This window comes from Aquila chrysaetos, chromosome 6, assembly GCF_900496995.4.
Source record: "Aquila chrysaetos chrysaetos chromosome 6, bAquChr1.4, whole genome shotgun sequence".
Lineage (NCBI taxonomy): Eukaryota > Metazoa > Chordata > Aves > Accipitriformes > Accipitridae > Aquila > Aquila chrysaetos.
Genome location: NC_044009.1, coordinates 4,271,767 through 4,286,207, shown reverse-complemented (window position 1 = coordinate 4,286,207; position 14,441 = coordinate 4,271,767). Strand labels below are relative to the sequence as shown.

Sequence of the window (14,441 nt, the reverse complement as noted above, 5' to 3'; positions counted from 1 at the left end):
GGTAGAGCCGGCAGAGGCAGCAGGCCTTGGAGGGCTCCCGTCTCTCCAGCCAAGACGTTCTGGCACCGGGGATTGGCGCCTGTCCGTTTGCACTGGCCCGCGCGCGTAAGGAGAGATGCGGACTCATCCCCGTTCGCTGCGGGGCGTTTGGGAGCGGAGGCTGGCGGTCCTCGGACGATCGCCGCGCTAGGAGACGTGCGTCGACTACCCGGTGCTGCGCGGGCGGGTGCGGGCTGCGGTTTTGGTTGAAGCAGACGTTGCTGTCTCCTTCCCCGAGAGGAGGCGGCACGGCGGGAGGGGAAGTGGTGGTGCAGCTACGGGAACGGTGCGGAGGGCGAGGCTGGGAAGGGAAGCGGGAAGTTGGGAGCGGAAATGTAGTGGAAATGATTACATAGCGTCTGACTGCTTCTTGTGCAGACTGCTGCTGTTTTAAAAGCATCTTATTGGCATTATAACTTCCTCTGTAAATCCTGTCCTTTTCCTGTTACCTTGGACTGTGCCGGTGGCTTTGCCAACTAGCTAGTGGAGGCTCAGCGTGCGGCTTTGCTGTTTGCTCTTTCTGCGCCTCTTGCCTCTGACCTGGTGCGTTCCCCCAGGGAACCAGCCGCTCCTCCTTCTCCGGGCTTGTGCTCCCCACCACGATTTTCTTGCATCCCGCTTTATCTTGTCAGTAGTTGCAGAAGTGCTATCCGACCTGCTGCGGACAGGAGCGAAGGAGTCGCAGCAAGGGGTTACGTCCATGGTGCTGATCAAATGCCTGGGGAAAAACCTTCAGCCTACAGGACAGATAGTTTTGTCGTGATAGACCCTCGGGAGAAGTATTTTTTTCTGGTAATTTCTTGCTTCGTGCCCTGAAGCATAACAGTTTATACCCCTCGTAAATGCTTTCTCTACCCACCGTAATCATGGATGCTCACATGCCTGTAAATGTCCTCTTGATCTCTCGGTCTAGATGATATCATGCAGCAGTGAGTTCCGCAGGTTGATAATGCCTTCCCCCCCACCCTCACCCTGAAGTGGTGTTTTCTGGAACTAGGTTTCTTCATTACTTGTTTCTGTGTTTTTCCCTTTTACGTGCTACAAGTAGGTAAGAGTTACCTGGCTGGTGTTTCTCTCGCCTTTTCTTATTCTCTGTGCCTCTCCTCCAGCTCCTCTCTCGGCTCCAGCCCGGTTTTCTCCCCGCGTGCACGTCCCGTGCTGTCAGGCACTGGCGATGCAGGGCGGCAGGGGGGCTCTCTTCCACCCTTTTGGAACCCATCACCTTCGTCTCTGCTGACAGGGCTGGGACCTGAACCGCTGTTGCGTTTCGGAGAATTGACATATCGGCTTGAACTGAGCTGTGCTGTCTTCAGAGTGTCGCGGGGGCTGGCAGGGGTCATCCCGTCACCCGTCAGATGCTCGGCCAGGAGAGATGCCCGGCTCCTGCGGTGGCGGAGCGGAGGGCGGTGTACTCTGAGGCAGCGGCTGCGTTGGGGCAGACGGATCCGATGGATATTTCGGGAGCTGGGGTGGATTGAAAACGAAGGCTTTGAAAGAGCAAGACGTTCGTTCTCCAGTGATTCACACTCCGGGCAAGGCAGTGGGCCACCAGGGAGAGGTGCCGGGGCCTGTTATCATTCGGAGCACGTAGCCAGGAGAAGGGTTGGGGGAAAGAAACCCACAGGGCAGTCAGAGTTTTCCGCTTTGCGGTGCGTGTGGAGAAACACTCCTTCAGGGTTTTTTCTTTTCTCTCCCCTCCCCCCATTTCTTCCCCGCAGCTGAAGAACATTAAACACATGAAATGCATTAGCCAGGATTTTTCCTTTCCCCTGCCCCCCTTTCTAAGCAGGGGACCTCCAGGAGGAAGAGGCCTATGAATTGACCCTGCCCAATGCTTTAATTGACAGGTCATTAAAGATGAATGTGTGGCTAGAGAAAAATATTCAGATTGCAGTCTAGTTGTTGTCCATGTGGGATTTTAATGATTTATGTTTCTTTCTCCTCCCCTCCTTCCTACCCCCCCTAACTCCAAACAATCCAGGCACCATGGGAGGTCTGTTTCTGGATGGTGAGGAAAGCCCTGCGCTAGAAGACATCAGCAAATGGACGGTGGAGGACGTATGCAGCTTTGTGTCCAACTTGTCTGGCTGCACCGAGTACACTCAGGTAAATCTCTTTTAACGGCCTCAAGATCATCACGGGAGGAACGTCCTCCCTGCAGGTCCCGATTCTCTCTCTCCCTCCCCTCTGTGCCTATTTTACTTGCACTGTCCCTCCTAGAAGGTATATGTCAGAGCCGTGCAGGGCCTGAAGCTCTTTGATATGTTTGGTTTTTTTTTTTTTTTTTTTTTTTACTAGTGGATTGTTAAGTAGCTACTTGGTGCCAGTGAAGACGCCGAGAAGGTGTGCGATGGGGCTTGCACATGGAGAGCAATAAGGAGAGTACAGTGGGAGAGGATGGGAGTAGGGGCGAGGTTAGGAGCGAGCATCTGAGTTGCAGGGTTGATCGTGATTAGTGGCTTAGCGTCGCTTCTCTCGCGCTGTCCAGCTCATGCTTTTAGAAGCTGCCCTGTGCTCTATCGCGGGGCTGACCACAGCGGTGGCTTTGTGTGGAGCGGCTGCACTGAGGGGTGGGCTGTCAGGTAGTCCCCGGGATGGGGGTGGGCAGCTCGGTGTACCAGCCAACCTGGCAGAAGGTGCTGCGTTCTCTTGCTGCGCCCAGAGTATTTAGGGGACAGAGTGGGGTTGCGAGACACCCTGCCCGCACAAGCGTCAAAGTAACTTCTGTGTTTACACTGTAGAGTGATGGCGACTGTGATTTTCAAGCTCGTTACAGCAGAGTTGAAACGTCCATCAGTAACGGGGGCTTCATAAAGCCTGCTCAGTGTGAGATCATGAGGTGCAATACAAAAAGCAACCCTGTGTTTTTTGGTTCTGCATCTGCTCGAGTCCATTATAAATGCCCCATTGAGAGAATGCACCAACTGCGAAGGCACAGATTCCTGAGCTGTCTGGGACGGCCTTGTGAAGAGGATATAGTGTGCTTAGAAGGGAGGGACTGAGAGTAGCAGAGATAGAGAGGCAAAGGGCCAAAGTTCAGGACAATCCAGCCTTTCAGCAGAGAGACATCCTAGGCTGAGAACAGGTCTTGAAGGGGAGGAAGGAGAGCAGGAGTCGAACTTTCCGGACGTGCCACTTCAAGAGAGGAGCTGCCCTGACTGACAGCAAAGGAGCGCAAAGCTGCGCTTTGCCATCCAGGCTGGCTGAAATCCGCTTTCTAAAAATCTGCCGCCTCCCCCCTCTTTGGCCCTTGCTGTCTCTCCCTCTGTTAGTTGTGGTAGGCAAGCGTCCTCTCCCAGAACTTATGCCCACCCCCAGCCATGTTAAAAAGCTAAAGGTAAAGCTCAGCACCCCTCCTTCTGCTGGGACCGCCTGTCAGGAGAGCAGCGTGCGTATCTGGCTCTCGGGAAGTGATTCCCTTTAGGTTATGCTGATTTGGCAGTGTGCCGCGGGGAGAGGTGCGTGCTTTTGCATCCCTCCAGAGGGGATGGGGAAGTGGAAACCTGGAATTGCCCCACGCCTCCCCCTTCTTGCTCAGGTAACAGGATAATGTGCTTTCGATCTCAAGTCTGTACTTTGTTGTCCCCTAACCGTGATAATCCCATCACAACATGCTTTGTTAAAACCACCTGGAAAACCAGTGCTTCTTTGGAGCAAACAGCTGTGCATGCATGCGACAGGCGGTATTTAGGAAAGTGAATGCTTGTTACGGAGATGGGGTACGTGTACCGTTCCCCAAGAAAAATGACAGAGGTTTGGGTTGCGCTTGGGAGAGGAGCAGGGTGACTGAGTGTGTGGAAGAGAAGAAGGGTCAGTGTCTGATTATGGAGAGAGGGAGGGAAAGGACACTGGTTAAAAAAAGATGGTGGACGGATGGGTGTTTATGGGAGCGAGAAGCAGCAGGTCTGCGTGCGTAGAGCGGAATTTAGGAGCTGGGTTTAGTGAGGATGGGGGGATGGGTTCAGGAGTATCCATGTGTGGGCAGCAGTATGCGTTGGAGAGAGCTCAAGCAAAAGGCTCTAAAACTAAAATAATACAGCTACTCGCATTCTCTGGTACCCCCCACCCCAAACAGCGTGCTCTTGCAGTGATGGCATTGCAGTTTGTCTGCATTCCTACGCTGGGGAATGAAGATCAGAGTTGCCTGGAAGCTTCTGAATTAGGCCGGGAGGAAATGTGCAGAAATCTTTAACGCAACCACTTTGCAGAAGGATCATCCATTTACACCTTCCATGCCAGCTCCCGGTATACCAGTGGGGAAGAAATCAATAGCTTGCCGAGACAAAGGTTCAGCAATCTTCTCAGTGCATTGCAAACAAAATGTTTTACGATAATGGGAGCCGCTGTAAACAGCCTCCTGTCGCGGCCTTGCTATGTTGCATTATGTAGGGGGTGCATGGCTTAAGGGATGATGCGTTTTTATGCACTATGGTTATATGCTTAACAGGTTTTTTACTATGTGAAAATGCCAGTGTTCAAGGGCGACCCAGCTCCGTGGCTCTAAACTGCAGAGCCGTCTGTGTTCTCTTCTCCAAAACCACAGCTGCCGGGGAGGTCTGGCACTGGTCTGCAGGCTTCTCCTGCCAGGAAAACCCAGCAAGAGTTTGGTGGTATGCTGTGCATTTAGAAACATGTTTCAGACAAACAAGAAAACTTCAGCAAAAACAAAAGTTGCCATGCCTGATTTCAGCCCTTGACAATATTCAGCTTTGTCCCTGCAGTGGATCATGACCGGTGGGATACCCAAGGGGGATGCTTTTCTCAAGTTAAGACTTTTTGTGGAGGGTTTTAGTGCCGAGCGAAGGGAGGCTTTTGGCTCCCAGCCACATTGGCTTCAGAGGAAGGAATAGAAATTGGTATAGTAAGTTTTGCTAGGTCAAAGACCAGAAACACATGCTACAGTCATGAGCAGCTTTGCTGGTGGAGTCCAGCAGTAAAAAAACACTTGCAACAGCTCAGCTGCCTTGGCTCTAATAGCCACTGCCACTCTCCAAAGGGTTGGCTCTGGGCTACGGTGTGCTGCTGAAAAAGAAGCCATTAAGAGTAAATTGAAACCCCCTCCCTTGCCATTGTGTTTAGTAATAATAATAACGCTATGTATAAACCATTGCGTGGAGAGGCAGCAGGATCAGGCCCCACAGACAGTTTGTTGGGGCGAGCATCCAATATGAGCTGGGTTGTGAAAAAAAACCCGCTACGGAGTGGAGGTGTGGTTTAGTAAGAAAAACCAGGCATCTGACTGACATCTCCCAGAACCAAGGGGAACCTGCTGGCTAAATTACCAAATGATGGCAGTTCACTCTTGAAGAATTGAGCCTGTACATCCAGAATAAACACCCAGGGGAGGCTGGTGTAAGTGTAGCCCTGCTCTACAGATGAAGAATGGAGCAATAAGACCACGTATCCAGACCTTAACCTTTATGACACAACACGTATTAGGTGGAAAACTCTTGCATGACCCTGTCATTTGAAATAGATAGAGGCAAAACAAAGTATTTTTTGCTGTCCTTAAGAATGTGTTAAAATGGTATAGTTTTGCATGGCTGGGTCTATTAGAATGTGTTCATATGAAACTGCCATTTTATTAGACTATACTAGCCCTGCTGTCATTTCTGTGATTATGTGTACGCACATCACCAGGTTCTGCTTCACTCAACTAACCAGGAGAGGGGTAAGAAAGAGACTTGCTGTATTGTTAATGGAGACTCTGTGAAAGGCCAGTGCAGTTGACTCAGTGGGATCATGCCACGTTTAGTGGTACCGCTTGGCTGCCTCGGTCAATACAGCGGCACTGCAGTGTTTCTGTTAGTCCACGTTGCTGGAAGTGTTGGGGGGAAAAAGAAAGGGCCTAGTGCTAAAACAGACCGGTGCGGAGGGCTCATCCTCCCTGATCCCAGTTGGCGTTCTGGGTAGCAGGAGTCACTGCCAAACAGCACGATGGACTGCATTCTCCAGGCTGCTCGCATGTTCTAGGAATGGTTGTACTATACGACAGACAAAGGAGGAGACAAAAAAAAAAAAAAAAAAAAAAAAAAAAAAAAAAAAAAAGGTGCAAAACGGAGTGTTGCACATGAATCCATCTAACCTGCAGAATGTGCTCCACAGATCTGTTTATGTATTTTGCCTGGAGACTGTTTTGGAAATTAGCAGCTTTGAGAAGGAAATGCATGAACAAGCAAGTTCCTCCTTTTCAATTGCATATGCCTCACTGAAGACTGCAAATACTTTTGAAGTCTACTGGGTCAACTTTTTCCAAATATCCACACAAGTGTGAGTGACCTAGGATTTGCCAAAATTTAGATTCTTATCTTTTCTCCTATGTCTTCTGCCCTTTTTGGAGTTGGGATAGGGCCCCTGGGCTTGTCACTCTTCTTTCTCAAATCTGCTATCATATGCTATCAGCTGGGCTTACTCATAATGTTGCACGCACTTAGGTCAGCTGTTTTGGCTGCTAAACCTGGGGATGTTCCCCAGAGAAAAAAAAAACTTCCATGCCCCATCCCAACATTAAAAAAAAAAAAAAAAAAAAAAAGTATTGCTTTATCTGAACTGGCCCAACCAGCCCCAATTCACATTCCCACGTGTGTCTCCTTTTGTTTGTTGGCTCCTAGCTGTGGACACAGGACTGTGTATACCTCTCGTGTATTAATACGGGCCTGCTTCACCACTGAGACTCTTAAGAGTCTACCTTTTCTACCAGTGCACTTCTGTGCAATGGCAAGACGAGCACATCAGATATGTCGCTGGCATTTTGAAGCCTGGACCTGTGTTCTGGTTTCTTGCAGGTATTCCGAGAGCAGGCTATTGATGGTGAGACCCTGCCCCTCCTGACGGAAGAGCACTTACTGAACAATATGGGGCTGAAACTCGGACCTGCACTGAAGATAAGGTCACAGGTAGGAAAACTTCCTATGTAGTAGCAAGTGGCACGCTTTAAAGTTGTCCCTAGCCAGAACAGGGCTGTCAAGAGACCTGGTTTATTGAATATAATTTATTAAGCAGTAATTGTTCATTTATTTATTTGTAATTCTGGTTTCAAGAAAGCTTCATCTGTCCTCCAAAATGCTCCATATCCTCATCTGGAGCCAGTCGCATAACTGCTTCAGGAACAAAACACGGACAGTATTCGGTGCCCAGGGGCAGAAACAAATGGTTGAGGACAAGTGGTGGGAGGGAGAGACAGGGATGCAGTGGGAAACTCCTAAAATGGACCAGCTCCTGCTAGAAAAGACATGTCAGGCTGTTCCCACAAATACCAGCCAGGAAAGAAGGAAAGCTGTGAACAGGTGAGGCAAGGTAGATGGTTTCAAATCAGTTGAACCTGAAAATAGTCATCCCAAAGTACCAAAAGAACTGGGTAAAGCCATCTCAGGAACCAGTTGTCTTTTTTTTCTAGACTGGATGCAAGTCCTTGCGCTGCTCATTTTCCTTGTAACTGGATGGCTCTTGGCGATTCTCCTTTTTAGCGAGGCTTGAGGCACAAATGCATTTAACACATCTCAGCATCATCTGTTGATTACCTTCCCTCCCCAGTGACTAATGGACCAGCTCTTTCCCTTCTCTGCTGTGCTAGTAATAGACTGCTGTAACATTTTTATCTCTTGCTAGTCATAGTTTACTGGTCTTGCTGATGGGCCGTGCCACCCCCTCCCACAGTGCACCCCCCCCCCCCCCCTTTTGCTATTCACTTGTATTTTGATACACTGGAAGTAGACATGGTATTTGCCTTTGTTGAGTTAGTCAAGTTCTCTCTTTTAGGGGACTGTATTTCCTCCTCAACAGATTAGTTTGCTGTTGTGCCCGTATAGTGATGTTTCTTCTTCTCAAAATACCTTTTTTTTTTTTTTTCTTTTTTTTTTCTTCCCCTCCTCTATGACTTGGCTCCCAAGTCTCTGCCTGTAGAGGTCTGCTTTCCTAACACTGCTTTGCTCTTCTCCTGCCTTCCCTAGCTGGCAGTCATGGTGACTTCCATTGCAGTTGCCTCCACTTCCCCTTGGTTGGACTCAAAATCTAGAAGAACATCTCTGCTAGCTTCTTTTTTTTTCCATTTAATGATCAGAAGATAGCTTCTGACACATGTCAAGAACAGGCTGTTCTATTGTATTCCCTAGGGGATTATGTCATGCAAATAGTTGTGACAGTAATGTGCATGTGCACATACATGGGTTGCACAGATAGTCACTATTCTGGCATGGTTTCCCTAACCCACAAGCCATACATTTGTTACATTATGTTAAAACAATGAGAGCAACTTTACTACTTTCCCTACAGCCCTCACTGTTTATGAGGGGTCTAATAAAAAGGTTCTGTGGGCAATTGTTCCCTGTGGGTCAATTCAGTAGGAAATAAAACTCTTACGTTTCTTAAAAAACAAAGCCAAATAGCTCACAGACATTCTTAGATCGGATTTGGTGGGGGGAATGTGAGATATGGGCTGAAACTAGAAAAACCCTGCTTCAATTTAATCAATAGTGTTTAAAGTTCTATAATAAGGCATGGTTGGGGGGGGGGGGAGTAAGTGGGGAGCAAAGTCCTGATGTTGCTAACTGAATAATGCTGCAGTTGTCTGGTTTGAACACAAGCTTGTGTTTTTGTTTAAGCTTAAATGTGAAACAGCTGTGTAGGTGCTGGAAAGTTGTGGGGCCTTTGGCCCTTGCTGGGAGGCGAGAACTGCTTCAGGAGAGTTTTCTTCAGTACTGCAGAAGAAGGGAGAGGCTGCAGGCTTATAGTTTCCTGTGCAGTTAACAGCAGCCACCCTGTAGCCAGATTTTTTTTTTTCCTCCCTCACCCTGTTGTCCCAGCCCCCCTGTAAGAGCAATTCCTGCTCTTCAGAAGTGGACATCGTGTACTGTCCTGCTGTACAGTACCCTGGGCTGGCTTAGCAAAAGGAGAGCAGAAAAGTTCTATCAAATTGTCTGTCCGGTGGTGCCTGTTAATGAAGTAACAGAATTGGTAGGAATCAATCAATCAGCCCTCTTCACCTGATACACCTTCACCTGAAGGCAGCTACAGGCAGGCGTGTTCCCAACATCTCGTGTAGCGGAGATGACCTACGAACTGCTGCTTACCCCCACTGTGTTTCGCTCACGAAGAGGATGAGCTGTGGTCCGTGAAAGACGAAGAGCACTATCCTAGTTGTCCATGCAGCTTTATCTAGCCAGGTACACAGGCTGCAAGTTTCCATAGTCCCCTCACGACACCGTGAGACCCGATTATTTCAGATCAGAGGCTGGACTTGGTTCAGCTTTGGGTTGCGGGCTTCCTTTCAGCCTGCACCTCCGCAAGGCCTTCAGTCTCGTTCTGGCCGAAGAACGCAGATGCACGCAAAACACGCCACAGGAAAAGGGCCTGCACTGCGTGCCCCAGCACATCTTTAGCCTGCAAGATGTGATCTAGGGTAGACCTTGCAGCTGCAGCTGTACTTCAGTGCCGTTTTGCCACCCTGCATTTATTTCCTCCCCCCCCCCTTTTTTTTTTAATAGGTCGCCAAGAGAGTGGGCAGAGTTCTGTACATGGCAGGCTTCCCCATGGCTTTCCCGCTGCAACCTCCCGGTTTACGGCCACCGGAGCGGGACCTGGCCCCAGCTGATCTCCGGCCATCCTCCACAGGCAGCGTGGCCTCCCCCTTCAGCAGCGGCCTGCCCTCCGCCAGCCGCGTCTCACCAAAGCAGGAAAACGGAAACCCCTCCATCATTGCTGGGATCAATGACACCACGAAACCTCCATCTTAACTGCAGGACAGCTCTTGACTGCTTCTGGAACTGAGATTCAGTTGAACAAACTGAAGGTAATGCTTTTGAGAGACCAGGAGAGCCTCCCTCAGCAGTGTGAGACACAGGAGTGAGGAAGGGAGGTTTTTAATTTTTTTGCTTTTTGTTTAAAAAAAAAAAAAAAAAAACAACAACCCACACAGAAATTTTGAAAACTGTAAAAAGGGAAGGAAAGAAAACTATCCAAAGATGTACTGAGAAAACACGAGTGAAGAGAAAATGATTCTGGAGGATGGCAGCAGCATTCCCATTCCCTTTCACACCCCTTCTCGCTCACCAGTCTGAGATGGAGAGCCGTGGACAGGGAACGAACGCTTTTCTTTGCCTTCAAAGAAACATGGCTTTCAGGAACTTCTGGGTGTGACTACAAGCAGGGACCGGGCACTGCTCCTCCCAATGGTACTCAGCACCCCTGAGCAAAAAAACCCATCAAAAATGAAACCAACCACCTTCCCAAATATCTCCTCCTCCCTGGAAACTGTACTCAGTTCCTCATTCAGGTGTCTATGCATCTCTAGCAACTTTAAAAACAATACCAAAGACAGACAAAAAAAAAAAAAAAAAGAGAAAAAAGAAAAAAAAAAAAAGGCAAGTTCCGGTCCATGTTTACTTCAGTGTGGATGGTACGGCACAGGCGGCTCAGTGCTGTCCTACAGGCTAGAGGCTGCCCTCTTCCCTGGCACGTTGTCCCTTTCAGCACACACAATGGACTCTGCCTGTGCTCCAGCCCTGCAGAGGTGGTTTTTTTTTTTTTTCCATTAGGTGTTTTGTTTTAAAGAGAAGAAGAAAAAAGTGTGTGCTTTGGTGGGATGAAGGGTCACAGGCCTCACTCCATTGTGGCCCCCTCCCTCCTTCACGTGTACAACAGACTCACTTATACATTTGGGGTGGGTTTTTTTGTTCGTAGGGTTGTTTTTGGTTCTTCTTAAAGCCTTGTTACAGAGGTGGATGTAGTTGCACATTCTGGCCTGCTGTGGACCACGAGACAGATACCTGTGCGTTCCCAGAGGAGGGGGAGGGATGCTGGGGGATTCAGGCTAGAAACAATGGGTAGAGTTTTTACTACTGTGAATGAGATGGTAACTCCTGGGGGTGACCTCCTGTGACTTGTACAGTTGTGAACAACAATCACATGTGGTACTTTTCTCTCTCTCTCTCTCTCCCCCTGCCCCCCTTTTTTTTGTTTAAACGTTGCACGTGCTACCGTTTTTCTTACAAAATAGCTTGGTGGTACATTAGCTTCTTTATATTGTAAAAAAAAAAAAAAAAAAGTCATTATCCATCACATCACGATAAAAATGCTTTCCAGCAATCAATTTAAATAAAAAAGAAAAACACTTAATTTACAAATGGTACCTAGCTTCCTGAGCTCCTTGCAAGTGACGGCTTTACCCAAGAAGTCTCCTTTCTTTGTGTGTACACTGGGGCCGTATGCCTTACCGCTGGTGGTGGTGATAACTCTTGGTGCAGTGGAGGTCCTCCATTTCTGGCCTAAAAGCCAATCTGAGGGTTGGTTCACAGCTGCCAAAAGGCAGACAGCACCTTGCCCAGCTAAGTTAGAGGAGGGAGAACAAGACACTCCTTTCTCTTTTGGAAGAAAAGGTAAGTAAGTAAGTTAAAGCCTTTTTCTTATAGCTGGGGCCTTACAATTCTCATCTTTGCAGTCATATCCCAGGCTCCCATATGTAATTAATTGCCTGAAGACACAGCCTTTACCAGCTGTAGGAAACCTCAGTCTCAAATGCTCCTGAACCCCTAATGAAGCAGCAGGTGCTCTAGCCCCCTCAGTGGGCTATAAATGATAATGACAATAATTATGATGTTGTTAATAAAACCCAAATTACTAATTTCTGAGGTTACTTCCTCCTCCTTATGGGACAAAGGGTATCTAGCTGCATGTCTAGGAAGGGCAGGTCTAGTAATTACTGTAACTGCAGTTGGGAAAAAGAAACCTTCTCTATCCCTATTCCTGCCGCTAAGCTCCAAAAAGACATAACAAACTCTGATTGAAGCAAACACCCCGCAACACTGTACCACAGCAGTAATTACCTGTGCAGTAATGATGTCTGGAAGCAGGAAAGGAGCAGCACTCGGCATAGGACAGGAAGACCATAATTACCTCTTTACATACACCGAGTTGTTATCATTTACACATGTGGGTGAGAGGGAGACCACTAACCAGGCTACAGTACATCTGGGTTTTTATCTGCAATAAGGCAGTGTTTCTGAGCTGTGGTTCTTCTGACTCCAGGAAAACAGAACTTAACTTAAAAAAAAAAAAAAAAAAAAGGAAAAAATTGTTCTTTTTAAATGTGTTTTTAAAAAAGCATCTGGTCCTCTTGTGGCGTGCAGGAGTAAGGATGCCTGGCAGGGGACACGTAGGCAGTGCAGAAGGCAAAGATGACCATGTCTGCAGTTAGCTTGGCCACCCCTAGCGCTGACAGCTACTGCCCTCACTGAATGGCGGCAGGGAAGAATAAAGATCATATTTAGTCCTGGCCCTCTGTCTTCTTTTCCAGAAATCTGCATTAACAAATAATAATGCTCTCAAAAGGCAACGTTAATTTTCAGGAGCGATGTTGTGAGATACGCCCTAAGAATACATAACTTTTCCTACCTCTCTCAGCAAATACCCTCTATTTCCAGTTTATTTTCCAAAGATCCTAAAGAAAGAAATATGTTTCCTAGCTGCCAGTCCTGCAAACTAACAGCGGTCTCGAGAGATAAGCTGTTTATATTTTCCCAGCAGATCACAAATTGCCCTTACCCAGCCTGAGCTACACAATGTCCTCCCACAAGTACCACTCCTACAGGAAGACATATAATGAGCTGCATCTAGAAGCTGCCCAGGTGATGCAGTGGTTGGCTTTGAGGTAATAAAGAAAGGCTGAGTGCCCAAGACAGCCTGCAGTCATCAGTACTGTTTTCAGGACTCTCAGAACAAAACGGTGTTCACCACCAGCATCAGCAGCTGGGACTGGCCCTAGAAAGAGGTGATTTTATGTCACTGTGGATAACAATAGGTCTGTTACAAAGCACAGGTTCAGACTTGTCCCTTGTTTTTGCTAAGCAAATGTATCCCGTGCAAACCCAACAGCCATCACAAAATGAAAATGTTTCCTATGTATGTGATTAGTTTTGCCTCTTCTTACTGCTTCCTGCCTGCACAACTGCCCATCTCCACCCCCGACTCTGTATCCTAAGGCACTTACTTAAAGTTAACTTCTTTCTTTAGCATACTTACAGCCAGCTTGATTGAACTGACTGAGCTGCTTCTGATGTTGCTGATAAAGGCTTCCATCTGCAGTGAAAATACAAAGCTCTGAAACGCTCTATGCAGTCCTTAAGAACTTCTTGGCAAAAAGGAGGGTTTGGTGAGGGCCCCAGAGCAAAATATGGGGCGACGCAGGTGGTTGGCTGAACAGACAGAAGGACCCTTCAACAAAAGAACTTGTCCTTCCCTTGGTCAGCTGACTTATGCTCCAGCAGGAGCCGAAACTGAACCCTATGCTATTTAAAGCAGCAGATTTTAATGAGGGCTTTTTATTACCTATACTGAGCCGTTTTACTGGCCTTGACATGACCGCAATTTTACCATTACCAAAACCATAACTGGTAGAAAAAGCTTGAAAGTCCAAGTAGCATCTCTGCTGTGTCACTGAGAAAGTCCTTGGTGGCACCTGGGGTGGCCTCCCACCCTCCATGCTCCCCAGCTCTTACCACCTCTTTGAGAACCAGCTACAGGTGCTGAAGGTTGGGTGATCCAGTACACAGCAGCTCTGTAAGGGATAAGCTTGGAGGGAGTGGCTGTGAGGGCGCTCAGTCCTCATCAGAGAAAGCTAAGTCCTCCACAATGTCCTCTTCTCCTTGAGCTAGCTGTTCGAGGTCAGATCGTGACATCCCACGAGTGCAGCTCCTCTGCTTCTGTGACCTTTGGGAAACCCGAGCAGGTTCCTTGCCTTCCTCTGTGGGTAGAAAGAGTGAGAGGCGTAAATCCTGCTTTACTGGGAGATGAGAGTGAGGCGAGTTGAGGCAACTCATTGCTAATTAATCCCAGACACTCATTAATTTGTTGGCGCCACTGCAGCTCCCAGATAGCAGTAGGAGAGCACTGCAGGGTGCTCGGCTCTGAGGCACTTGGGGCAATAGGAGAGGAGACCTAACCAACCTGTGCCTGAGGCAGAAACACAAAGAACTGGGGGGCACGAGACAGGCGGCACCTCCAACCTTCAGCCCTTGCAGCTCAGGTCAGTCTTCCTCACCAGAGGTGTCAGGCTGGGCATTAAGAGCTGACAGAAAGGAGCTGTCACAGATAACAGCAAGACTCCCAAATGCAAAACTAGCCCCAAGCTCCCTCCTTTTTGAAATGATATTTTAACAGTGGGGAGCACAAGCGAGAACCTGTTTTTGGGGGCTGTGCAGGACTGTACATGTCCCCATTCCCAGTGCCCTTCCCTCTCATTCCAGAAGTGTGGCTTGAGCTTCCTACACCTTGCTTCCAAAGAGGGCCCTGCAGACCATCTTCCTTAGGCAAAGCATCTGCTCAGCAACAATTCCTACCTCCGGTCTTATGCACACCAGGTTGCGGAGGGCGGCCTCCTCTCCCCCTCCTCGGCACTCGCCGGATCTGCT

General features: G+C 48.4%; 2 protein-coding genes across 13 annotated transcripts in view; one reads left to right on the top strand and one right to left on the bottom strand.

The window, feature by feature from the left end:
* Nucleotides 1-9,959, top strand: part of SAMD11 (sterile alpha motif domain containing 11) — a 124,739-nt gene extending 114,780 nt beyond the window's left edge. For all 8 annotated transcript variants that reach the window (XM_030018579.2, XM_030018580.2, XM_041124635.1 and 5 more), the window contains 3 exons: nucleotides 2,021-2,145; nucleotides 6,825-6,935; nucleotides 9,522-9,959. In XM_030018579.2, the coding sequence (XP_029874439.2) occupies nucleotides 2,021-2,145; nucleotides 6,825-6,935; nucleotides 9,522-9,770 (485 nt within the window). In that variant the 3' untranslated portion in view covers nucleotides 9,771-9,959. The remainder of the gene's footprint in view (nucleotides 1-2,020; nucleotides 2,146-6,824; nucleotides 6,936-9,521) is intronic.
* Nucleotides 9,930-14,441, bottom strand: part of NOC2L (NOC2 like nucleolar associated transcriptional repressor) — a 56,531-nt gene continuing 52,019 nt past the window's right edge. Inside the window, exons 19-20 of one of the 5 annotated variants that reach the window (XR_003923996.2) lie at nucleotides 13,054-13,774; nucleotides 9,930-12,792 (exon numbers count right to left, since the gene is read on the bottom strand). Coding sequence is in view for 1 of the 5 variants with exons in the window: in XM_030018587.2 (XP_029874447.1) it covers nucleotides 13,629-13,774 (146 nt within the window). In the remaining 4 variants the exon portion in view is untranslated. Of the gene's footprint in view, nucleotides 13,775-14,441 lie in introns of all 5 variants that reach the window. The other 4 variants (XR_003923997.2, XR_005932750.1, XR_005932751.1 and 1 more) reach the window with 4 other exon arrangements.